Source organism: Arachis duranensis, chromosome 5, assembly GCF_000817695.3.
Source record: "Arachis duranensis cultivar V14167 chromosome 5, aradu.V14167.gnm2.J7QH, whole genome shotgun sequence".
NCBI classification, from domain to species: domain Eukaryota; kingdom Viridiplantae; phylum Streptophyta; class Magnoliopsida; order Fabales; family Fabaceae; genus Arachis; species Arachis duranensis.
Window position 1 is genome coordinate 9,510,548 of NC_029776.3, and position 27,778 is coordinate 9,538,325.

General features: G+C 36.6%; 3 protein-coding genes across 3 annotated transcripts; all 3 read left to right on the forward strand.

Annotated features, from left to right (window-relative positions):
• Positions 1-9,867: 9,867 nt before the first annotated feature.
• On the forward strand, positions 9,868-14,057 carry LOC127747571 (zinc finger BED domain-containing protein RICESLEEPER 1-like; the record flags this gene model as incomplete). Its single annotated transcript, XM_052261613.1, has 5 exons — positions 9,868-9,913; positions 10,115-10,353; positions 11,671-11,673; positions 11,786-11,788; positions 12,000-14,057. Coding segments are annotated over exons 1-5 (2,349 nt in total), but the record flags the coding sequence as incomplete, so codon positions are not given.
• Positions 14,058-19,464: 5,407 nt separating this feature from the next.
• On the forward strand, positions 19,465-20,967 carry LOC107487809 (uncharacterized). The gene is made up of 3 exons (XM_016108509.3): positions 19,465-19,866; positions 19,956-20,297; positions 20,455-20,967. Exons 1-3 carry the CDS (start codon positions 19,552-19,554, stop codon positions 20,944-20,946), a joined length of 1,149 nt encoding a protein of 382 aa, XP_015963995.3. The 5' UTR covers positions 19,465-19,551; the 3' UTR covers positions 20,947-20,967.
• Positions 20,968-21,751: 784 nt separating this feature from the next.
• Positions 21,752-24,941, forward strand: LOC107487866 (uncharacterized). Its single transcript, XM_052261614.1, has 4 exons — positions 21,752-21,815; positions 22,121-22,365; positions 22,452-22,667; positions 24,364-24,941. Exons 1-4 carry the CDS (start codon positions 21,752-21,754, stop codon positions 24,430-24,432), a joined length of 594 nt encoding a protein of 197 aa, XP_052117574.1. The 3' UTR covers positions 24,433-24,941.
• The last annotated feature ends 2,837 nt before the right edge of the window (positions 24,942-27,778 follow it).

Here is a 27,778-nt window from a genome sequence, read left to right on the forward strand (position 1 = left end):
AACAGGGGTGATCATAAATCCATCCACAAGGATTTTATCCCCTATTTTTATAATTTCAATTTTCATCACTTTTTCTCCCTTTTGTCATCAAAGGGGCACCTGCAAAAAGAGTTTGACACATGAAACATAATATGCAAAATATAACAAAGTATCACAGAGTATCACAAAGTAGCAAAAAGTATCAAACCCAACAAAACATAATATCAGATTGAGCCTACTTAAGCCAATATCCTAAAACTAAACAGAGAATTAATCATCAGATAGATGAAGGTCAGATTCCTCAACCCCGTCTTCACTTTCATCTCCCAGATCCTTCTCCAAATTTTCTAACATCAAACTGACCCTGTCCTCGCATCTCATCCAAGCTCTTTCACTTTCATATGCCAGTTTGCATGCCGCCTTGTGAGATTGGACCATGAATTTTGACATAGATGAAAATTTAGTAAGAATTTCTTTGATGGACTCGGTGGTTTTGGATGACTCAGGTCTGCTCTCATAGTCACTCTCCAAAGCCATGGATTTCTTGCTCTTGGTTCCTTTAACAGCTCCACCACCTTTGACCATTGACACTTTGTTTTCTACTGTCTCATTCAAAAGGTCAACTTTAAAAAATTCAATACTGGTTAATAACATACCATAAGGCAGATTTGCCTTTTTGGTGCTTCTTACCGAGTCCCACATATGGCAGATCATAAGATAACCGAAAGAAATAGGAGTAGAGGTAACAAGTGCAAATAAGATGAGAGAGTCAGAATATGTTACTCTATTGTGAGAGCCGCTTTGAAGAGTCAAGATGTGGGTGATGATCCTGTGTAGTAGCGAATTGACGGGACCAAGGGATTTATGGGTAACGGTAGTGCCATCCAAGCCTGAAAGATTCTCACATATGTGTTGAAGAACAACTTTATAGGTGACGCCGACTTGTGAGTCCCACCTTTCGGCCATGTAAGCTCTCGGCCCTTCTTCTTTATATCCCAAGGCCGTGCCAATGGTGGCAGTGTCAAGAGTGATATGAACTTTCTTCACATATGAGTGGATGGTGCCATCAATGAGTCTCATGTTGGCATAGAATTGTCGGACTAAACCAGGGTAAACCGGTTTTTGAATGTGAAGAAATGGAGTCCACTGAAGCAATTCAAACAGAGGAGACACATTTATTCCTTTATTGGAGAGATTGTCAAGGTTGACAATGTAGGTTTGACAGAGATGACGCCTTTCTAGAACATCTTTGTGGAATTCAAATGAAGCGCAGGAGTTGAATCTGGCAGGGTCATAGTGGGAATGTGTTTTGCTGAACTTGTTCTTGAATTCAATGGATTCCAAGTTGGCAGGTTCGGTGGTGTCGTGCAGTGCAAAACCGTCTGTCTTCTGAGTATTCTTTCCATGAGTAGCCTTCTTGGGTGGTGAATGCGGTGGTGATGGAATGGAGGAAGTTTGTGATTCCTCTTCTTCTTCCTCAGGTTCCTTTCCCTTCTTCCTTCTTGAAAAATTTTCTTGGCTATGACTTTTCTTCTCATGGTGTCTGTATGTTTGGAGGGAGGTAAGGGTGATGATGATGTGGTGAAATGAATGTGTATATGAGTATGAGATTGGGTGTGGACGGTTTTTGAGGGAGAAGAATCCATTCGCTTTTCCTATGGGCGGTTTTCTTTTTCATGGTAGTAAGAATGGAGGAGTGGAATATGAAGAGGTTTGGTAGGAACCGAATGGAGTGAGGGAGGAGGGAAGATAGGAAGCATTAAATGTCGATTGGAGAGAGAAGGTGAAGGAGGTTAATAACCATTAAGAGCACGGTTAATAACCAGGGGATTTCCAAGAATTTGAAAAAGTGGTTTCCTTAAAACAAGGGATTAGTTGAAAGGAAAGATTTGATTTGACACTATGCCTCTTTCAACTAGATTTGATAAGACCACAAAAAGATTTTGATTTTCAAAAAATGAGAAACTAACAAAACGGTCATGGTGGGGTCAAAGAGATTTTGTGGGACCCATGAAAAATAAGTTCTGTGCAGCCTCCCCCTTGATCACAGCCTCTCCAACATGCTTTTATTTTTATCTCGTCCATTCCTACGAGACAAAACTGAACAGAATCAAAATTTTACAAATTTTCAACAGAAACAAGATCAATCATTCCCAAGCTTTTTCTTAATGAACAGAATCTGTCTTCACAAAGGGGTTTTGTAAAAGTGTCAGCAAGTTTATCTTCAAATTTTACAAATTGAATATCAATAGTACTCTTTTGCACATGTTCTCTAATAAAATGTATTTGATCTCAATGTGCTTTGTTCTTGAGTGCAAGACAGGATTTTTTTGAAATATTTATAGCACTCATGTTATCACAAAATAATTGTATACTATTGATCTTTAATTTGTAATCTTCCAACTGCGTTTTTAACCAAATTAATTGTGAACAACATGCAGAAGTGGATATGTATTTAGCTTCAGCTGTGGATAGAGCTATTGTGGCTTGTTTTTTGCTTGACCACATGTTGAGTGAGCTTCCAAGGAAGCAACACATGCCAGAGGTGCTCCTTCTATCCACTCTATCTCCCGCATAATCTGCATCACAAAATCCTACTGCACAAAAATCATCAGATTTTGGATACCATAAGCCATAATCACTAGTTCCATTAATATATCTAATGATGCGCTTAATGGCCGAAAGATGGGATTTCTTTGGGTGAGATTGAAACCTTGAGCATACACCCATACTTTGAACAATGTCCGGTCTAGAGGATGTAAGATACATGAGTGATCATATCATACCTCTATACCTTGTTTCATCCACATCTTTTCCATTATCATCTTTTTCAAGCTTAGTGTTTGGATGCATTGGAGTTCCCATTGGTTTGGAATTTTCTAGGCCAAATTTCTTGATTAATTCTTTACCATACTTTCCTTGGTGAATAAAGGTACCACTAGGAGTTTGTTTAATTTGGAGGCCAAGAAAGAAAGTTAGCTCTCCCATTAAACTCATCTCAAACTCACTAGTCATGAGTTTTCCAAACTCTTCACACAAGGACTAATTGGCTGATCCAAACACAATATCATCCACATAAACTTGAACTAGAAGTATATCATCATTAGATGCTTTAATGAATAAAGTTGTGTCCGTGGTTAGGGGTGGGCAAAAAAATCCAAAATTTGGATTTTAAACCAAATCCAAACCAAACCATTAAAATCCAGATTAAAATCCAAATCTCACAAAACCCTAATTCTAAACTTTTGATTCTCAAAAAATCCAGATTCAGAGCACCGTCACGAATCCTTTTCTCCTTCGCCTGCAGCTGGCACCGCCGCACCGGAGCAGGCAACTGACACTGCAGTTTCGTAGCTGCCACCACCACCACAAGCGCGTCGCACCACTGCTCTGTTCCGCCATCCGCGGTTCCGCCGTCCGCCTTTTCTCGCCGTGACCCAGCTCTGTTCTTCTCTGTTCTCTGGGTACCCTCAAGGCGCCGTCCACCTTTTCTCGCCGTGACCCAGCTCTGTTCTTCTCCATTCTCTGGGTACCCTCAAGTTTAGATAGGTTTACCATTAAGTAATTAATTTGGTAGATTGAAATGTTGTGAAGCAACAGAGAAGAACCACAGAGTGAATCTATCATCTGAGAAAAGGAATTGAGTGGTAGATAGGGATTTACTACATTTGTGATTATATAGTTGAAATTGCCAAAGGTGCTTCCATGTTCTTTTCTGTTCTGTTCCATTCCATCAATTTGAAAAACTGAACAAGGTTTGATTGCTTATGCTATTATGCATATCAAGTGTTTGTGTTAATGCCATTTTTATTTTGGGGTTTTTTTTTGCAGCAAGGTTGTGTGGTTGTCCTTTGGTCAAGTGTTGACGGTGATTTCTCAGAAGTAGAAGGCTATCTTGAGGGAAGTTTATAAGAAGAAGAAGTACACGTCAAGCTCTTGATCTCCACCCTAAGAAGTAAGAAGACCAGAGCCATTCGCAGAGGCTCACCAAGCACCAGGTATTTGCCTTGCCTTGTGTTTAAATTTTTTAATTAGCTTTGAATTTTGTTCCTATTTATTCATCATGCTACTCTGTTGTTGAGACATTGCACCAGGTTTTTAGTTCTAGCATACTGTTAAAGCATAGGATATTTCACTTTGCTAATGGTTTATTGCTGAGGATACAACACATCAAAGTTCATTGTTTGTTTACTGGGGAAGGGATGCAAGTATGATTTTATGAAGCTGTATTGGTTGAGTTTGTGTTGCTGGATTTGTGCTTGATTATGTTATGGCAAATGTTTAATTGATCTTCTGAATATGTGATTTTATATTGTGATGATTGAATGCTAATCAAACACTTGGGGCTGAGATTAAGCTTAAGGATAGTTGAGAATCAATAAAATACACCAAAGCTTTTTCTGCAGAATTAGGCAGTAAAAACCGAAAATTGTTAGATTTACTGCTGCCAATCTGGGCCTCTGAATGAATCTTAGTTTTATTTCATGTTATTGTTGTTTAGGGAAGTGCTGAACCTATGTTTAATTGCATGATTAGATTAGATATACTAGGCTGCATATCCCTAAAGAAATTTATGAGTTATAAAAACGCTTCCCCTTTTGAAAAATGGTGCCTTGTGCAGAAAGAAACTGAATTATGATTCTGCAGCAGTAGATTCTTGAGTACATAACTCTCAATTTATATGAATTTTTTATTTAAACTTGGGGCTGAGATTAAGCTTAAGGATAGTTGAGAATCAATAAAATACACCAAAGCTTTTTCTGCAGAATTAGGCAGTAAAAACCGAAAATTGTTAGATTTACTACTGCCAATCTGGGCCTCTGAATGAATCTTAGTTTTATTTCATGTTATTGTTGTTTAGGGAAGTGCTGAACCTATGTTTAATTGCATGATTAGATTAGATATACTAGGCTGCATATCCCTAAAGAAATTTATGAGTTATAAAAACGCTTCCCCTTTTGAAAAATGGTGCCTTGTGCAGAAAGAAACTGAATTCTGATTCTGCAGCAGTAGATTCTTGAGTACATAACTCTCAATTTATATGAATTTTTTATTTAAACACTGCTGCTGTCTTGCGAGATATATGAACATGCATTAGTTTATGAATCGTGCTGAAGTTTTATTGGCTGCTGTTTCTTTGGATTAAATGTCGGTACTTATATCAGGGAAGGAAGATCCAGAGACAGCATTCTCTCCTGTAATTTTACATAATGAACCTATGATTTTCCCTGTATTTTAACAGCAACTAGTGATTTTGGATTATTAAGGTGTGCTGAATTCTATGTTCAATCAGATTTGTGTTGGTCGATGCTCTTTTCTTGAGCCTAATTTTTGTGCAGAGTCCAATTTGACTTAAGTTTAGATTCCTGTTCTCATTTTATGTACCTAACGAAATGAGCATTCTTTTAAATACACTTTTGGTTAAAAGATTGGAATGTTTCTGATGCCAAATCATTTTCATGATAGATGAGGTGCCATTTTATGCTGCGGCCGATGAAAGGATTGTAGAGCTGCAGGGAGAAGTCTTGAAGGTGCTTAAGGCACTGGAAGCAGTAGTTGGGCACCTGAGGATGATTTAGAGAGATTTTAGAGAGATTTTTTAGTGGTATTCTTTTGATGTCTTGAGAATAATTAAATGTTATATAGATTAGCTATTGTCATTAGATTTATAAAGAACCAAATTCTAGTTGTAATGAACCTATACACTTTAAAATGACTTTAGTATTAATTTTACTTTTTAAAAAAATTATGGTTTAAAAATTGAATTTCTAAAAATTGGTTTTAAAAGTGGATTTTTTGTTAAAATATCTGGTTTGAAAATTGAATTTTTAAAAACTAGTTTTAAAATTGGATTTTGTTTAAAGAAACCAATTTTAAAACTGGATTTTCAAAAATTGGTTTTAAAACTAAATTTTTGGTTAAAAAATCTGGTTTTAAAACTGGATTTTATAAAAAAAAACCGGATTTTAGATTTGGATTTTTTAAAAAAACTGGATTTTAGATTTGGATTTTAAAAAAATGGATTTAAAACCGGTTTTATATGTAAAGCTGGATTAAAAACCGGTTTTATATGTAAAATTGGATTTAAAACCGGTTTTATATGTAAAACCGGATTTAAATTCTAAAACCGGTTTAAAACCGGTTTTTGTTTTTCCAAACCGGTTTAGAACCGGTTTCTCTCTTCAATCCAGTTCTGGTTTGGTTTCATGAACCATAAAACTAGTTCTGAAATGGATCCAGTTTGGATTTATAAAAATCCAAACCATGCCCAACCCTATCCGTGGTACCCCTTTGAAATTTATTTTCTAATAAGAAGGCACTAAGCCTTTCATACCAAGCTCTTGGAGCTTGCCTAAGGCCATAAAGGGCCTTTGATAATTTAAAAACATGATTTGGAAAATCTTTATGTTCGAAACCGGGGGGTTGAGCCACATACACTTCTCTATCAATAAAGCCATTAAGGAAAGCACATTTAACATCCATTTGAAATATTTTGAAACCCTTATGGGCAGCATAGACAAGAAGCAATCTAATTGCTTCCATTCTAGCCACTGGAGCAAAAGACTCATCAAAATCTATACCCTCTTCTTGATCGTAACCTTGGACTACTAATCTAGCCTTGTTACGAACAACTTTTCCATCCTCACCAAGTTTATTTTTAAAAACCCACTTAGTACCCGTAACTTTCTTACCATCCGGATGAGGTACTAGTGTCCAAACTTCATTCTTGTCAAATTGAGCAAGCTCTTCTTGCATTGCTTTCACCCATGATGGATCTTCAAGAGCTTGTTTGACATTGTTGGGCTCCATTTGTGACAAGAGAGCAAAGTTGCTAGGTTCGTGACAAGAGTGCAAGATGGCTTGGTTCGGATTGTCTTTTGGTTGAGGATCTTGTTGTTACACCTTGAGAGGGATCTCCAATGATAAAGTCATGAGGATAACCCCTCATAGACTTCCATTCTCTAGGCTTCCTTTAAGGTGTTGAGCTTTGATGAGCTTCTGTGGGCCTCACTATTTCAGTTTCTCTTGCTGGCTCAGGAGACAAAAAGGAAATATCTCCTCCATTCTGACGAGATAAAACTGGACTGACAGATTCTTCATTTTGGGCAGACTTGGGATTTTCTTTGCTTGTTCCAACTTCTTCACAATCTGAATCATTATCTATCACAATACTGGGAATTAAATTAGAATCACAGAAAGTAACATGTATGGATTCCTCTATGGTTCTATGATCTTTGAGATAAATCCTATAGGCCTTGCTAGTGGTAGAGTATCCAACAAACATTCCTTCATAAGATTTTGGATCAAACTTGCCAAGATTTTCTTTGTTGTTAAGCACAAAACATTTGCATCCAAAAACATGAAAGTACTTAAGATTTGGAGGGGTTCCTTTCCATAGCTCATAAGGAGTTCTTTTCAACCCTTTTCTAATAATTGTCATATTCAAAATATAGCATGCTGTATTTACAGCTTCACCCCAAAGAAATTTAGGAACCTCATTCTCACATAACATAGCCCTAGTTATTTCTTGAAGGCTTCTATTCCTTCTTTCAACAACCCCATTTTGTTGAGGTGTTCTAGGACATGAAAAATTATGAGTAATTCCAAAGTCATCACAGAATTTTTCAAAGTGTTGATTTTCAAATTCTTTTCTGTGATCACTTCTCAAATGGGCCACTTTTAAATCTTTTTCATTTTGAATTTTCTTGAAAAGAGTTGAGAAAGCATGGAAAGCATCATTTTTATGAGCAAGAAAAAGTACCCAACCAAATCTAGAGTAATCATCTACCACTACCAAACCATAGTGTTTACCTCCTAGACTTTGAGTTCTTGTTGGACCAAAAAGATCAATGTGTAACATTTCTAATGGCCTTTGGGTTGAAATTTCATCTTTTGGTTTAAAAGAGGATTTCACTTGTTTGCCTAATTGACAAGCATCACAAGTAAGATCATTATCAAATTTGATTTTAGGAATTCCTCTAACCAGAATTTTTCTTTACTAGCTTAGAAATTTGGTACATGCTAGCATGACCCAACTTTCTATGCCATAGCCATTTTTCAGATTCAAGAGAAGTAAAACATGTTACATTTTGTTCCTTCAAGTCCTCAAGAGTTAATCCATACACATTGTTGCATCTTTTAGCTTCAAAAAGAATATCCCTAGTTTTTTCACAAACAACCAAACACACAAACTTTCTAAAAATAACTTCAAAACCTAAGTCACACAATTGGCTTACACTAAGTAAATTATGTTTCAAACCATTTACAAGAAGAACATCATTTATACAAGATGAAAAGCTTTTACCAACTTTTCCAACGGCCACTATCTTTTCTTTACCATCATCACCGAAAGTGACAAGTCCTCCATCATATTCATCAAGCTTTATGAAGAAGGTTGTCTTTCCGGTCATATGCCTAGAGCATCCGCTGTCCATGTACAATGTATTTTCCTTCCTCTTGGATGCTAGGTATACCTACAAAAATGAGCTCAAGTGACCTTAGGTATCCAAATCTTCTTGGATCCTTTCACGTTAAACCATCTCCTATGTCCCAAATCATTGTAATAAAAAACAACTTTGTAAACTTTATCACCAATCATTCTTTCACGAAAGAAACACTGAACGGGAAAATGACCATTTCGGTTGCATAGCCTACAAAACCTTGGGGTTGTTGTTTTGTTAAAGTAGGTGGGATCTTGAAACCTTGTGTCATTGGATGAAGAAGCTCTATCTTTAAAAGAAGGTTTCTTATCAGATTTATAAAACCCCAAACCCGCTTTATCAAAGAGTATTTTTTGACTAGCCAATATTTTATTTAAATTTTCAGAACTTTGAGTAAATTTGGCTAAGTCATTTTCAAGACTTTTAACCTTTTTCAGCAACTCTTCATTTTTCTTAAAACAGTTTACATATGCAACTACCGAATGATCACTTTCGCAACTTCTAAGTTGAGCTTTCAACTGCTTATTTTCTTTCACAAGATCACAAGCAGTTTTGGCCTCCCTTAGCTTTTCTTTGAGAAAATTATTTTCAGCTTTAAGGATGGTAATTTGTTGTTCAAGATCTTGATTATCAAGAAGAAAGCATCTTATTTTTTCAGAGAGGTGATCTATCATAAGATGAAGGTCTTCAGTGTTAGGGTTTTGAAAGAATACTTGATCTATATGATTTGCCATGAGACTAGGCTGTGACTTGGTCTCAGATTCTTCATCACTTTCTGACTCATTTTCCAAGTCTTCCCATGATTCCATCAGACCCTTCTTCTTTTCCCTTTTTTGCTTCTCCTCCTTCATTAACTTGGGACAATCAGATTTGAAGTGCCCCATTTCTTTGCAGTTGTAATAAGTTACTTTGCTAAGGCCTTTCTTCACTTTCCTTGAGCTGCCGCCTTTGCCTTTGAACTTCACCATTTTCCTAAATTTTTTGGCAAACAACACAAATTCATTTTCAGAGGAGTTATCACGGGATTTATCATCCAGAGGGTTAGTCACAGAAGAAAAAGCAATTCCTTTCTTTTTTGAATCCTTTTTTAAATAAGTATTTTCAAAAGCAAGAAGGTTTCCTCTCAGATCATCAAAAGTCATGGAATCAAGACTACTGCTCTCAGAAATAAATAAAGCTTTTGTTTTCCACTCTTTAGTGAGACATCTCAACATTTTTCTCACAAGCACAGAATCAGAATGTGTTATTCCTATAGCATCCAAGCTAGGGGTGTAAATTATCGAACCGGACCGAAAATTATCGCAGAACCGAACCGAATTTTACAACAACCGATTAGAAAACCGAAAAAATCGGTTTTTTTTTTGTTTTTTTCGAAGCAAACCGATCGGTTCGGTTCGGTTTTTGGTTGACTCGGCAGAAACCGAACCGAACCGGACCGAACCGAAAAATGAAGGTTCAATGGTGTGTTTTTACTAAGTTACCCTTTAACCTAGGTATAAAAGGGCAACTTCACACACAACCCTAGCCTTCTTCCTCTCTTTTACGCGAATGAATCCGGAGCCCTAGCTTTCTTCCTCTGTTCTTCTCTTCCACGGTTCCACACTTCCACAGTTCCACCTTCGATTCCACCATGCTCGAGAGAAGGAGACCCTGAAGGAGAACCCTAGCTTCTCTTCCTCTCTTCTTGTCTTCAGTCATCGCCGTCGCAGGGTTGCCTCGCAGGGTCACCGTCGCTGGGTTGCCGTCGCTGCCTCGCTGGGTCACCGTCGCCGAGGCGCAATCCATTCACCGAGAAGCAGTCCTGTCACCGAGCAGCAGTCCAGTCGCCAAGCAAGACTCCAGTGGCCGTCGCAATCCAAATCGAGCGCCGAGCAGCCCTCCTGTCACCAAGCCATCTCCTGCAGAAAGCAACTCCAGAATGTCTTCTTCGGAGGTTAGAAATTCTGAACAATTATTGTTAGAGATTCTGTTTAGTGATATTGTGCTTGATTTAACCTGAACAATTGTTTTTACAAATTCTGTTTGTAGTTATGATTTTGAGAAATTCTGTTTGTGCCTTTGTGGTTATGTTTTTTAGAAATTATGTAGCTAGAAATTCTGTTTGTATTGGCTGCATTAAGAACTCACAGGATAATGCATCGCTTTATTTTTTATTTTAATTTTTTTCCTGGATGAAAAATAGAGACATTCATTGAATACATTACTTGTGAGGTAATATGAAGTTTGATGTTTAATTTTTGAAGTAGATTCTAAACCCATGTGATCTCTGCTTCACCAACTGTCAAGCTTTAGAATTCAGCTTTAGTGGATTATGCATGAACTGGCTAAAAGTGGCAGTTGATAGTAATTTTAGGGATGAAATCATTGAGATAGGCATTGGACTAGCTTCACTCATTCCCAATTTTGATAGAAGGTCTATTATATATTTTGTTTGGGACAAACTGCATAGAATCTGTTCTATGAACTTCAATTCCAAGAAAATTCTTTGTTACTATGCAATCTGATCTTGGTATCTGTTTTTACTTTTTGTAGTTGGTGATAAAGAATTTACTTTTTGCATGACTATGTGGTTGAATAAAGATAGTAGAATCCATTTCTATATTGCAAGAATATTGTGTATTCTATCAAATATATGAACAGAAAAGTAGTAACTTTGAAGCCCTTTTATATATGATTGTTGAAACACTTTGAACACAAATTAAATTGGGTGAAGTGTTACTGGTTCCTTTGGTCTTTTCAACATCCTTACATTGATTAAAATGTAAAAATATTTATGTTAATAATCAAAGAGCTTGTTTACGCTGAAGTTATTTGGCTGTTATTTGATCATTAAAGATGGGAATATAGTTCCTTATGATTTCTCTAAAACTTTCAAAGCTGGTTGTTCTACCCGACTACAGCTTATTTTATTTGTCCATAATTTTCATTGTATTTGCCTTGTTTTTTATCTATTATGGTTTTGAAAGTTGTTTTTTATCTGTCATGGTTTTGAAAGTGAAATTGCATATTATTTCATATTGCTACTTGGAATTGTTGAAAAGGATGTTAAAAATTTGTTCCTGTTTCTCTTTGGTGCCATTTTATGAAACATGTTCTTGGCATGCAATCAATGCTTACAGGAATACTTGTCCCATATGATGATTGACCTCATTTACTTCCTTCACCTTTTATTCCTTAAATTTTTAAGATGCTTGTTTTGGTGGACTGTTTGAGCTGTTAATGAATTTAAATTCTGTTGATTATATGGCAGTTGGTGAGTATTAAATGATGCTTGTTTTGGTGGACTATTTGAGCTGTTAATGATGCTTGTTTTGGTGGACTGTTAGAGCTGTTAATGAATTTAAATTCTGTTGATTATATGGCAGTTGGTGAGTATTAAATGATGCTTGTTTTGGTGGACTGTTTGAGCTGTTAATGATGCTTGTTTTGGTGGACTGTTTGAGCTGTTAATGATGCTTGTTTTGGTGGACTGTTAGAGCTGTTAATGATGCTTATTTTGTTGCTGGAAACAATACTTTTGGTGCTATTCATGAATTAAAAACCTTAATTTTTCATTGTTCTGTTTATATATATATGCAGCCAACAAGCAATGAGGTGCCCAGTGAGCGGACGCCTCTCATTGGGGGTGAAATTGTTAAGTCCGCGGTACGTTCTTCAATGGACAGCGGCGTGCTTACCAAACCCCCGCCCCATCCTAGATCAAAGAAGAGGAAGGTTCATTCAACTAATGTGGGTGCAACTCCGGGAGCAACTCCAACAAATCCATCTCCAAGCACTGTGGAAACTGATGAAGAGGATAGCAAGGATGAAGCTAATGAAGGTAACAGAAAACCTTCTAGACCTAGATCTTTGACTTGGGAACACTTTACAAGGGATCCTAAGTCCAAGCCATCACATCCTAGGGCTAAATGTAATTGGTGTGGTGCATCATATGCATGTGACTCTCATAGAAATGGTACAACTAATATGCATTATCATTTGTTGAACCAATGTAAAAAATTTCCTAGGGAGTCGGGTGACCCTAGTCAAACAATCCTTACCTTCCAACAAAAAAAAGAGGGTGAAGGGGTATTTACTGCAGTTACTTTTGATGCTGAAATGTGTAGAAAAGCCCTTGCTAGGATGATAATTGTTGATGAGCTACCATTCAAGTTTGTTGAGGGGGAGGGATTTAGATTCTATATGAGTATTGTGCAACCTAGATTTCCACTTCCGGGAAGGATTACTGTTGCTAAGGACTGTTGGAATCTCTATATTAGTGAGAAGAATAGGTTGAAAACTGTGTTCAAGCAACCAAATCAATCTATTTGTTTAACTACTGATTGTTGGACTTCTGTGCAAAATCTGAATTATATGTGTCTCACTGCTCATTACATTGATCATGATTGGAAATTGCAAAAGAGGATTATTAATTTTTGTCTTATTAAAAACCACAAGGGAGAAACAATTGGTAGAAAGATTGAGAGATGTCTTTTGGGGTGGGGGATATCTAGAGTGTTCACAATTACTGTTGATAACACTAGTTCTAATGATACTGCAATATCTTATCTAAGAACTAGAATGGAGGATTGGAATTTACATCCTTTGAAAGGAGAGCATTTGCATGTTAGGTGTTGTGCACATATTCTTAATCTTGTTGTTAATGATGGATTGAAAGAGATGCATGAATCTATTAGCAAGATAAGAAATGCTATTAGATATGTGCGTGCTTCCCCTAGTCGTATGAATAGGTTCAAAAATTTCATTAAGGAAGCTAGGATACAAGACAAGTGTACTGTCCAACTCGATGTTCCCACTAGATGGAACTCTACATACACCATGCTTGAAAGTGGTTTGAAGTTTCAAAAGGCGTTCAAGAGGCTAGGGGAGAGAGATACAGAATATGCTCTAATGCAAGGTGGTATTCCGAGGAATATTGATTGGGACAATGCAAAACACTTTATGGAATTCTTGAAAATTTTTCATGATGTTACAAAGAGTGTGTCTGGTAGTTTGCTTGTGACTTCTTCTCAATATTTTCATGAGTTTTGTAAGATTTTGCGTGTGTTCAAAGCTTCTTGTGGTAGTCGAGATCCATTACTTGGGAGTATGGCTGAGAGGATGAAGCTTAAGTATGACAAGTACTGGGGTAACATTAAAAATATCAACATGATGATTTTTGTTGCTGTGATTCTTGATCCTAGATACAAGTTGAAGTTTGTCAACTTTAGCTTTGAAAAGCTATATGATAAGGATGATGCTGATTTTTTGGGTGCAAAAGTGAAAGAAACCTTCTCCAAGATGTTTGAATGCTATATGAATGCAAATAATGGGGGAAGATCTTTTACTTCAACAACAATGGATGGTGCATCAGATGTGGGAGTACCTGATAGTGACATGGTTGGTGATTTTTTTAAGGAGGTGCATTTTCATGAGATCATCAACAAGAATGAGGTGGATTTGTATTTGATGGATGGTTTAGAGAAGCCTGGTGATCAAAATACTTTTGACATATTGAATTGGTGGAAGGTAAATTCTAGCAAGTATCCTATCTTATCCCAAATAGCTAGAGATGTCTTAGCAATGCCGGTCTCAACTGTTGCTTCAGAATCAGCTTTTAGCACTGGTGGAAGAGTGCTTAACAACTATAGGAGTTATTTAACTCCAAAGACAGTTGAGGCATTGATATGCACACAAAATTGGCTTCGTGCTTCTCCAATGACAACTGATTTTGAGGAGCTTATTGAAGAGTTTGAGAAACTTGAATTAGGTATGCAAAAAAGAAATTTGTAGTTCCTTTCATGGTTTATGCATATAATCTATAATCTATATTATATTTATAATCTATATTGATTTTCTTGTTTTATTTTTGTAGAAATTGCACCAACCGGAGAAGATGAGGATGAGTCTGGTGTGGATTCAGATTAAGCATGGTGGTTGATTGGCTGTTTGGTTTTTATTTGTTTTAAAGTGACTGTTGTGGTTTAAAGTGTGTTTATTTTTGTTGTTTTGCTAGACATTTTTAATTGCCTTTGTTTTATATTTAATTAAGTTGAATTTGTACTGGATTTGGATGTGATATACTCTTGTTATTCTGGTTTATTGAAGGTTTTAAACTTTATTTTATGATATTTTAAATTCTATTTATTAGGTATAAAAAAACCGAAAAAACCGACCGAACCAAACCGCTGTTGGTTCGGTTCGGTTCGGTTCGGTTGTCCAGAAAGTAGTCAACCGAATGGTTGATATTAACGTTCAACCGATCAAGTCGGTTCGGTTTGTTTTTGGTCCAAAACCGAACCAAACTGAAACCGATTACACCCCTAATCCAAGCCAACAATGATGGTGTTGAACCATTCGAACAGTTCATCAATAGATTTTTCTTCCTTCATTGCAAACATTTCATACTCTCTGTTTAACATGTCTATCCGAGTCTTCTTTACAATGGTGGTTTCCTCATGAGTGATTTGCAGTTTGTCCCAAATTTTTTTTGCTGTTGTGCATCGTGACACCCGTCGGTATTCCTCGAAGCTGATAGCACAGTTGAGCAGATTTACAGCTTTAGCATTTAGCTCAACCTTCTTTCTATCTTCCTCGGTCCAGCTAGCTTCTAGTTTAAGTGTGACTACTCCTTCAGCACTTGTGTTGGTTGGAAATTGAGGGCCTTCTAGGATGATCTTCCAAAGCCTATAGTCTACTGCTTGTACAAAGATCTTCATTCTCTCCTTCCAATAGGTATAGTTTTTCCTATTGAAAAGAAGCAGTCTGTTGCTTGACTGTCCTTCTGTAAGATTGTAGGACACCAGATTTGTGCCACTGCTTTCTGCCATGTGGATCCTTTCTCCAAGCTGCAAAGCTTGATCTCTTTGAGACCAAGCTCTGATACCAATTGATGGTTTTCAGTGGCTAAGAGAAGGGGGGTTGAATCTTAGCCCCTTTTTTATTACACTTTCTGGTCTTTGAGGAGACTTTTTTATTTTTGTCTCGTCCCTAGCCACGAGACTTTTCTTTTTGTCTTGTCACTTGGCACGAGATATTTTTTGTTTTGGCTCCTGTGCAGTAGAAACAGAAATAGAGTAAAAGAGAGAGAAAATTACACCCAGATATATCCTGGTTCAGCTGCTAAGTGTAGTGCAGCCTACATCCAGTCTCCATCACAATAATGATGGAATTTTACTATAATCATTCTGATTACAAACTGTAAAGTGCTAACCCAACTTACAAGGGGATTCCCACAGAATCATGAAACACAACATAGATGAACAAATGAACTCTAAGGACATCTATGGCTTTTTCTTTTAATTTTGCACTCTCTGCCTTTTTCCGCTCTATGGCTTTTTCATACAAACCTCACTGTTTGCCTTTTTCCATGAGACTCAAGACATGATAAAATTAAACAGAAAAATACAAAACAGAATACATTGAAGGAGAAGAAAATCTGTTAGCTTAGGTAGCTCTGAGAATTCTATGCCTTGCACTCTCACTCTTTTTCCTTGAATCAAACCATGACTGTTCACCCCTTTTATAAAGAGGAGAAGCCTTCACAGTTGAAACAAAACCAAGCTTAACTTCTTTTCCTTCACATATAACCGGTTCGGCCAAAGAGAGAGAAGGGGTAATCCATGCAAAACCCAACATGCATATACCTCTAGTTCTTCCTTGGTCATCAGACTTCATCAATCTGAGCGCTCCATCCATGGCTTACTCTCCAAGATGGATTTCTGGCCCTTGATGCTTCATGATGATGATGGCTTCATCTGCTCCAATCTCTGCCTCTTCCATCACTTCGCCACACTAGCTACTTTCTGTGGTAGTTGAGCAGAATCAGAGATAAGCCATCCCACCAAGGATCTCCTCCTTGCTGGCCGAATCTCCTTCTACCTTTTTTGGTATGAAGAAGCCAAGATCTTGTCACCATATCTTACCATTCATGGTTGAAGATCTAAGCCACAGCATACTTTATATTTTTTATGTTTTCTTGCCATCATCATGATGGTCTTTAGACTTGCTTTTCTTTTCCTTTGGTAGCTCATTTTTGCTTCCATGGTTTCCTAGGTATTGTCCGAAAGGAAGAGAGAGATGAGAGAGAAGAAACAACTTGGAAGGTAAGCAATTAAATAAGTTAAACAAATTAATTGGTAAAAGTTATTTTTACTTCCCTGAGAAGCGTGTAGCTTTCAATGCCATCAATCATATCAATGATAATCTCTCTCATGTTTCCAATGCTAGCAAATTAAATTTGAAATCCATCCTAAGAAAAAGAATGGGATCCGTTGGAAGACACAAGGCAAATGATAACATTTGCTTTCCTGATGGATTATTTTTCGGATCATGCATTGGGGCAACTACCAAAGTCTTGAGCTTGTAACAATAATATATCAACTTGGCCCATAATAATAATTCAGCCCCAATAAAGTAGGAAACATTCAACACGGCTATAGATTTTGATTTGGGCTTGCAACAACAAAATTCATCCTGACCCATGTATCATGATAATCAATTCAGCCATAGTGATTGATAAAACTTTATATAACTGCTGAATGTGTCTTGGGCTAGCAAACATCTTTCGGCCCAAGAAAAACCTGTATTTGTAAAAATTAATTTAATCAGCCCATATGAATTAATATTTTATAGTTAATTAAATTAATAATGTTTAGTCATCACAAATGTTAATTTAGAGTTTTCCAAACTCATCACTCTTAGATCCGCATGGATCCGGTTAGAGTTGGAGAATATATGCAGCCACACTAGCTGGTGCAAAAGTGATCAAGGCATCAATCCACACAGGATATACTTCATTATTATGCGATCATGACAGCTTTTGTTATTTGGTTAACCTCATACAAATATGACATGTCAAAAATGTCAAGATAAACGCACTATGTATGATAGTTTAGGATAACATTATTTTGGGTAACCTTTTGGGCAAATATTCATAAAGTTAGTTGTGTATTAAGTCTTATAGTTTTCTGCTAATCATATTTTGGGTGTTTCAGTTACATGGTTGGAGATAGGGCCAGAAATGTTCTATTGCTCTCTTAATATGTAAGCTATTGAATCCATAGCTATGGATAGCTTTTGGTCAAACTATATCCCTCTTCTTACACATACTAAGTGTAACTCTCCTTTTGTGATCATTTTTCTCTCTTTAATGTCTTTCCATTTTATTTTAGACTAAGGTTTAAAGTTGTAAAACATATTGTTAAATTATCAAAAATACATTAGAAATTAAACATATTGTAATGACTGAATATCATCTATGATTTCATAGATCAATTGAAGATGAATACAAAAGCTAAGTCATAAGGGACTCTATCTATCTATATACTCACACTAACAGAATTGGTTAACAGATTTTGGACTCTATGGGATACCCCATATAATAATAGAGTATAAGTTAATAACCATGACAAAGTAATATAATTTCTTCAAGGCTAAATCAAACAAGCATACCAGTGACGTTGCTTTTAGTAATTCTCACAAACCTACAAGCAAAAATGTGCAGATTCTTCGAAAAACCTTGGCAGCAAGTATCAACAGAATGCATCATAATAAATAAGGCGATATCAAACTCTCAACATATACCTCCGAAGCTACACGGTTCGTCGGAAATACAAATCGTCCTCGTAGCGCGCGGAACATTAAAATCGAATCCAAGAAATTCAGGATAATATATCAAATCATGTACACTCAATAGCTTAGTCCAAGACTGCAATTCCATAATCCTTCATGATCCAAACATCAGTGAAATGGCTACAGCATGAGAGAACACATAAACTGTTCTTGAAGACTTTTAATGTCAATTCAAACTCATCACTATTGTTACCTCCAAAATCAGGAAGCGAAATTCATCGATACGACTCCAATGCCAAATCGAGGGAAACAATGAATCAATTCTTATCCAACCAATTAAGCATGCCGCTCACGAATCTTCCAGGACAACACGCAGTGCTGCTGAGAGAAAAGTGCTGAATCCTTCTCCACGAATCAGATCCCAAAGTATGAACCCTAGAGTCAAACCCCGAGATAACGACGGAGAAGCGTTGATCTTCCAACGATGGCAAGTTTCTGAACTTTCCGATGGACGGATTCCAGAAAAGGAGATTTCTGGAAACGGTTAAGAGACAGAGAGAGGATAGGAAGAGGAAAGAAGAAGATGAAGAATACTGAAACTTTCAGAGGCATGAACGAGAGAGTTTCTGAACCCAGATGAAGAACAATTTTGGTTTTTTGTTTTTTTTATTATGTTTAACACAGATGAAAAATAATTTTGAATTTTTATTTTTTTAATATGTTTTTGTTTTATTGTTTTAATTATTTGAAACTATAAAATTAGGATTAATTGAATTCTAAAATTTGATTAATTTAAAAGGGTATTTTTGTCTAATCAAATAAAGGAAGGATGTTTAAGATTTTTTATAAAATTAAATAAAAAATATATTTTTGTTTTAGTTTAATTAAAGGGGTGTATTAGTAAAAGTGGTGATATAATATATATTTAAAAAAGAAAAAATTAAATGCTGATGTGAAAAATAAATTCCACGTGGCTTATTATTACTTGTCCGTATTTTAAATATATTGGTACATATAAATTTATCATCTAACAATCACTTAGTATTAAAGGCTGATCGAAAACTGAATTTTGTTGTACAAGTAGCATTTTCGTTTTGGGGTATGGGAGCAATCCCCTTGTAGCATTGGTTGTTGGTGGCGATGAAATAGAGCAAGAATAAGATATCGTTGCTTTATTATAGTACGCTCGAATTCAAATGGATGTTATGCATGGCACAACGGAACTTGACCAAATATTAATTAGTACTTGTTATCACATGCATAATGTTCTGCGCGCACCATGTTTAAATTAAAATTAAAGTTCAGATTAAATTTGGTGTTAAAGAGCATGCACAATTTTGGACCTGACATTATAGTTGATTTGACAAAGATTGATGACTCTAATTTATGCCCACACATGAGCTACAAGCAAGGAGAGCCTTTAAGGAAAACAATACATCCATCTTTATCCTCTCCACTCATACAAACCTCTTTTGCCTTTGACTCTGTACCCTTTCATTTCTCTCTCTCTCTAACATACCACACCATACCACAAGAAAATAGAAAGAAATTAAAGAAACAAAACACACAGAAACAACTGATGAAACAAGCAGCTGCAAAGTCATCGTTGAGGAGGCTTTGTCCGAACATTGATAAAGAAGATGGGTTGGAGACTGTTCTGGAAATACCAATACCGGAGGAAATGTTCGCAACCATGGGAAGCAACGTGACAGTGAGGTGGCAGAACATGCTGACGTGGATGAAGGCTCAAACCGAGGACAAGTTATCATCCCCTGCCGTTTCTGCACGCTTGAACGAGCTTCGTTTTCTTCTCTACCTCGTTGGATCCCCTCTCATCCCTCTTCAGGTCCAGTTAGGCCATTCCATCCACCGTCCTGTCAGAGATAGTTCCATCGTAAGAAATGAAAACAAGCCATCATATATCATCGTCATTATTATCATTATTAACGTATAACAATCCAACTGCTATATATGATGATGTAGGAAGCATCAACCGCTAAGTATATAGTGCAACAATATATAGCGGCGACGGGAGGGCCGCCGGCGTTGAATGCCGTGGAGAGCATGTGTGTGACGGGGCAGATCAAGATTAGTGCTTCGGATTTTCATCAGACGGAAGGGGTATTAGAAGTGAAGAAGACTTCTGAAGAGATTGGGGGTTTTGTTTTGTGGCAGAAGGATCCTGATTTGTGGTGCTTGGAGGTGGTTGTTGCCGGTTGTAAGGTTGTTTGTGGTAGCAATGGCAAGCTCTCATGGCGTCATTCCTCTAACCAACAAACTCCCATTTCTAAAGGTGCCCCTAGACCTCTCCGTCGCTTCCTTCAGGTATGCATCCTACAAATTTCAATGTTAATTCGCATAGGGATACAAACAAAACATTTGTCACTAAATTAATTCCGTACAAAGGATGACAGATTGTATTCGTTTCAAATTTTATATCAATTATCAAATCAAATATGAATGATTTGCTTTTGGATTTTAGGGATTGGATCCGAGAGCTACGGCTAACTTATTTTTGAATGCCGCGTGCATAGGAGAGAAAATAATAAACGACGAAGAATGCTTCATTCTAAAGTTGGAGACAAGCCCGGCTATTCGTGAGGCCCAAGGAGGCCCAAACTTTGAGATCATCCACCACACCATATGGGGGTATTTCAGCCAACGATCCGGGCTCATGGTCCAGTTTGAGGACTCTAGGTTACTCACTATGAGAACCAAAGATGACAATGATATTTTCTGGGAAACAAGCCTAGAGTCAGTGATGGAGGATTATAAGTACGTTGATGGGATAAATGTGTCACACAGTGGTAAGACTCGAGTCACAGTTTCAAGATATGGTGAGCAATCAAGTAACCATAAAAGAGAATTGGAAGAGAGGTGGAAGATTGAGGAGGTAGATTTTAATGTACGGGGTTTGACTGCTGAGAGCTTTATGCCTCCTTCTGGCTTAGGAAAGACACCAAATACTTTATAATAGAAAATAAGCCTATGTATTTTTGCCCACATCAAATCATATCATATATATTATGTAATGACAAGCATGAAATTGATTCCACAGCAGATTGTGGTAGTACTCATCTAGCAGTGTGCATATACTCATACGTCCTAAAGTAAAGCACGTTTTACAAATGAAATGCATTTGTTTCACAATTTTTGCTCGATTTTATTCATTGAGAGATGTGACCAGCCCAAGAAGTGTTATTATGTAAGTCTTACATAATCTATTTCTTAAATACTAAATTAATAATGCTGATCAACGAGACAACGACGTACTAAAATTAGAGTGCGTGACACTCCTAATTCTTGAGAAGTGCAGCAGCGTCACCCTTTAAAATTGACAAAATTGCTAAATTGTTACCACAGTATTTCCATGCCTGTGACGCACGTACTTGTAAATTTGAATTATTAATTGTTTTGCGTTTTATATGTTGATTTCTTTTCTTTGCTTTATCTCTCCTGTGAGTGATTGCTGATTACTTTGTGCCATTTTTATCTTGTGGGTACGAATCTGGAAAAACAGATAAAGATCAGAAAAGAGAGAAATCACTTGTTTTTTGAATAAGTTAATACTTTAAAATACAATAGCAAAGTGTGAGTAACATTGTGAAGCGACTCTTAATTCTTCATCTTAGTAGAGGACTATAGCCGGGTGGTTCCTGAAGGCTGAAGTGTCACCTCGTGCCAACTAAGTAACTAACCAGTACCCAGGTCAAATGAAATCGCATACAAAACGATGTCGTCTTGGTGTCGGTTCGCACCGATGTAAACATTCACATTAAATGGTATCTCTCAAATTAACGCTCGCGATTATCCCACATCAGACCAAAGTCATCGAAATCAAAGGTAACAAAATGTGGTGCCCCACACGGCCATTAAATCCGTCGTTTTCTGTTTTTTAATTTTTTTTTCTCAAAAAAATAAATGAAAATTCTGCTTCATTCACTCTCTCGCATCGCAGAGTATCTGAGTGAGTATTAGTAACACACCAAAACGCGGTCACACTCACTCTCACGTTGATTCATATCAGATCGGGCTCAATATTTTCTCCCTTTTCGCAAATCTGAGTCCGAAAGTGGTGACGCCACTGCACCACCGCCAACTCAAACAGCGAAATATTTCCAATTTTACATAACCAAAAAAAAAAAAAGAGAGAAAAAGAAAATTATCACAGGATGAAGACGCGCTTCCAACGACGACAGCGAGCACGAAGAAGGAAAGTTCGGACTCAGTTATGTTGGGGAAAGGAAGGTACAAGTTCTGGGCACTTGCGGCCATATTGCTTCTGGCGTTCTGGTCCATGTTCACCGGCACCGTTTCCCTACGGTGGTCCGGCACACTCAACTCCCTCTCCAACGACCTCGACATCCCAATCCACGACGACCTCGACGTCCTTGTATGCTTCTTTCCCTTTCTCTCTTTGCTTTGCTCTGCAGGTTGGATCTTGTAAATTTTATTTATGTATGATGCATGCTGTTGCAGGAGATGGAGGAGAGGGAGAAGGTGGTGAGGCACATGTGGGACGTGTACACCAACAGCCGCAGGATCAGGCTGCCGCGGTTTTGGCAGGAGGCATTTGAGGCTGCCTATGAAGAGCTCACCAGTGACGATGCTGCCGTCAGAGACGCCGCCATCACTGAGATCGCCAAGATGTCCGTCCGCTCCATCGATTTTGATCCCCCTCCCATCCAATCCGCGGTCAGTCCTTCTTCTTAGTGTCTAACTCATGGTGTTCATTGTTTTGGTAGAGGAAAACTGATTCTGTCTTTCCGCATATACATTGCATTCAAGTGTATGGATTGTTTCTATTTGTTAGTGAGGAAAACTGGAAATTGATTAAGTATGATCTGGTGTGTTTTCTGGTTGGGAAATTGCTTTATAGCTTGCATTTTTGTAGTTTTACATGGATTATTTTGCACACTTTGATCGATATCAATTTGAAGGAGGTTTTAGATTGCAAGATGTTGACAGCTTCCATTATGAGTGGTATGCAATTATGTTGAAAGCCTGAAACAGAAATCTTGCTAGCTTGGATTTGGAATTCTTTTCACTTCTTACTGCTGTGGTTGGTTATTGCGACTTATTGTTAAGATACTCTGGTCAGAACTTCGTCTAACGCTACTTCTCCCCTATCACATCTCTCTCTCTTTTGTTTCTTGAAATGGATTTTGTGTGTGAGATATTTGGTCCTTTGTTTATTTGGAGAAAAATCAGAAAATAATATAAGTACCCCTTGGGAGGATAAAGTTTCCTTTATAACAGACAAGGCATAATATAGGCAAGAGCTTGGAAAATTTCAACTATAGATGCTCGTTTTTTCCATGAATTATTCAGGAAGTAAAATGCATTATACATTAGGCTAGTTTTTCATAAATTTGGAAACAGTATTTATTATTATTTATCAGGTCACTAATCAGATTTTATAAGACTGTGATCGGTTACCCTCCATCTGTAGAATTTATTCAATAGTCATTTATGATGTATTGGATGAGTAATGCTGGGGAGTCAATATTCAGTTATATGTTTAGCTGCATTAATGACCTTGTTAGCAAAAGAAGCTCTATGAATTCTTCCTTTTTGTCTTGATTACACTTTGGTTCATCTTGGTTGCTAAAGTTTAAAACTTCATGGACTTACACTTCCCCATGGTTTTAGAATTGATGCAAATTAGTGCATCCACATGCCTTGTGATCTCTTTATTACAATGTTCTTTCAATGCCAGCAAAATTTGCAGATTTGGCAATGTATTTGTGGATGTGGATATCTTTCTCCTTGCAAATATGTTTGCTTGCATGACACGACTACATGTAACAATAAAAATCATGAGAAGTTTTGAAATTGGGAGGCATATAAAAAAGAAGTGTTGCAAAAGAAGGGATATTGACAAGCACAGATAGTTTCTAAGCTGAGATTGACTTTGTTGTATTGCTAATTTTCTTCACTGGCCTTCCTGTTTGCTCTTGTGCGTCTTTAAAACATTTTAGATTATCATGTTACTCTCAAGTGTAGTAGAAGCATTTTGCAGAAAGCAGTTAGGAAATTTAAATTTTAATGTAAGTTAGTTTACATAATTATTCTGGCATCTTTGCATGAATTAGTTTCTCCTTCCTTGTTGCAGTCAATTGGATATGGTTGGTAAGGGTTTGTACATTTCCATATTGCAACTGTTTTGCATGTTGATAAACAAAAATAAGGTCAGTTTCACTTTTAGATTCAAGCTTGTTCCTATTGATGTTGGAACTTTTTTTTCTAGAATTCTGAATGTATGGTTGCTATTGGTGTTGTTTATTTACAAGTTATGTCAATAAAATATGCAGTTTGATACCTAATAGGTAAAGGCTTTGTTGTTGTTATTGTATTCCTGGCCTTATGATTTCACTGTGTACCATTTCAGAGAGCAAGGGAATTTAGCAAGAACCTCGATCAAGTTGAGAAAGGAAAAGAAGCAACTAGGCGTGCTTAAGGGTTAGAATGTGGATTATTCAAGGGATTTACTTTGCACTGGAACATGCTCATCTGCTACCATAAGTTTATGAAGACAGGTAGTGATGGGCGAGGCACATTATAATTATGTATTTTAATAGGTTGTGGTTCTTTCAAATTTTGCAGTCACGAATTCACAGACTTCACAAAGAAAATAGTAAAGTGAAACACGGCGAATACAACTGATTATATTGCTTTCAGTGTTCTTATTTCGTAGCAACCAAGTTCTATACATCGTTGTGTTTTAAGAAATTTCTTTTGATCAAGGCCAGCATACTTATCTGTAATCAAGTGATCCATTAAGAAGTCTTTTTTATTTGTTCAGAGGACATTGCTATTCTGAATTATTGTTACGGGTAGTTTTGCTGTGTTGGAGGAGGGGTAAGAGTGGAACATAGTATATTCTGAATTCAATTATGACAAGTAGTGGATTGATACATCAAAATTAAATTCTATTAATAAATGTATTTTGCTAGTTAAGATTCTTTATTAGTTGATGTCATATAAGTTAACAATAAATAAATTTTGAGTCAATAGTCATCATCTTTACTTGAAAGAATCAAATGGAATATTAATATAAATAGTAAATTATTATATCTACCTACACTTGAAAGAATCAAATGGAATATTAATATAAATAGTAAATTATTATTTCTACCTAGGAAACTTAAAATCGCTTACATTTATCCATAAAAAAAAAAGAATTATCATTTGTACTAATAAAATATGGGTTTTATACAATAAAATTATTAAAAATTATTCGAACACTAAAAAATAACATAAAAATTTTAAATTATCCTTATCATCATTAGCATCATTTTTTCTCCTCTTCGTTAACCACTTCATTATCCTCATTTGTTCATTACTTTACCACTACCACTACTAACTCCATCATCTCTCTCTCTCCTTCCATTTTCTGAACTTGTAGCCATCAAAGTCTGCCAACTCTACCAATTCTTTCTTCTCTCTCTTTCTCTCTCTCATCTCTTATCGTATCTCATATTTTAAAACTCACTTAAAATAGAAACCCTAGAAAAAGGACTTTCTTTAGAATCAACATGTAGAATCAACATGCAACTTATGGGATTGCAAATTCTACATTGATTGAATTATGGGAAGGGGAAGAAAATAAAAACAGGAAACTCATGGTGGTGAAGGGCGTGGATGAGTTGGGCCACGAAAGTGACAGAGAAAAAATTGAGAGAGGTGACAGTGACTGTTACGGAAGTGCCATCTTTAAACCTGCGGTGTCTCCTCCGTTTGAAGCCACACCACAACTACAATTTTTTTCTTTTTCAATTCCATAGCATTTGCTTCTTATGTGGATCTGTCACTATCTTCTTTATTTTTCCTCTTTGCTTTTACTGTTGTTGTTGCTTTATGTGAAGATGATGATGATGGAGGTATGGTGGTGGTGGTGGTGGTGGTGGTGGTGGTGGTGTGGTAGTGATGAAGAAAATGAGGTGTGGTGGTGCCTTTGAACTCAGAGTTTGGCTCAGGTGAGATTGTTCAATTCATTCAATTTCTCACATGACCTGTTTGAGTTTGGCAATTGATTTGTTCAGGGACATTAGGAGGTAGCATTCTATTCTGAATGCAATGAAAAGTTGAAAATGATGATAATAAGGGTAATTTAGAATTTTAGGTAATTTTGTAATGTTTGGATAATTTTATTGTATAAAACCTATGTTTCATGGATACAAATGATAATTTCCTTTTTTTATGAATAGATGTGTCAGTGTTTTTATTTTTCGTGGATAAAAATGATAGTTTACTCTAATATCAAAGAATTTTATATGAATAATAATTCTAAATTTACTATATGAAAAATAAAGACAATAAACAAAGTTTAATATATTAGAATTTAGGATTAAATTATTTTAAATTAAAAAAATTAGTAAAGTTAAAAAAGATATTTGAATAACTTTTAAGTTAAAATTCTTAAGATTCGATAAAACCTGCAATTTGTGGTCGTCGTGGTCGGGGTAGAGGGAGAGATCCATAAATCCTGTGGGTACTGAAAGAAATTCTTCCTCTACCTCGACCACGGTTACGACATCGACCAGCAGCCTGATCTTCAGCACCTTTGTCAGTCGATATGTCGGCAAATATCAAATTATCAAACAATCAACGGCGTTTTTCTTAACAAAACCTAATATATTGAATCTAACCTAACTTAATAAACCTAAATCCACTAATTTAAAAAAAAATCAACTGAACTAACTTCCAAACTGATTGAAAATTAAAATTGAAATTTTAATCAAACTTAAACCAAATTAAACTAAAATTAAACAAATCAAATTTTATAGGGTAAAGTGTATCAAACTTATATTAGGTAAGAAATCTCAAACATTTAAAATTCAAAAACGTTGGTCAATGGAAAAACAACAACTAACCAAACAGTCTAATTAATTCAAAAAAGCAAAAACAACAAAACAACAATTAACACAGTGAATAAGCACAATCAAACAATTAACCAAATAAACTCAACAGCAATTTCTTCATTGATTCAATCAGCAAACTTAGAATAGTTCCAGACACTTTCAGCAACAATTTAAAACTTATAGATCTAAACTAAACTATTCTAACCACCTAAATCTGCTAAAACAAAAAATTAAACTAACTAAACTAATTAAACCAATCTAATAAACTAAAACTAACTAACAGAATTAAAAAAAACAAAAAGTTCAAACATTGAACCTTGAATGCAGGGTGCAGAAAGCAATGAAGAAGGAGGAAGGGAGGCGACGACACTGGGTTGTTGTCGGCGCTAGAGAGGAAGGAGATGAAGGAGCCGTCGGCGGTGGGGGTTAACGACGACAGAGAATGGGTGGCGACGACAGTGGTCTCGACAGGGAGGGGGCTGGAACGCAAGAGTGAGGGATGGTTGTAATGGTGGTGAGGGTTCGAATGATGGAGAAGGGGTTTGTGATTTGAATTTACGCCATCTTTAGCGTCAAATTATCCGACGGTTAACCATTCCGGGTTATCAAAACGCATTGTTTCACTGAATTGCATTATCATCGAATTAAAGGACGCGCCAATTGAATTAATTTCCCTCCAAACATTAAGGCTTTCTGACGGTACTCAATATTTTTCTTGTAGGAAACACGTACCACTCACTCTGCACCACTGTTGGACGTGATGTGACTGACATTGTGGGGTGCATACCGCTTATGGTGTCCTGGATCTACCATACGTTCCCATCATTTTGTCCGCCGGGATATGACGTCATTAGGTTTCCACTTGCATGTATGTTGAATATTACCCTCACATGCTGATCCCCTTCAAGTTAGAATAATCTGTTGGTAAATCCACCGCTCGAA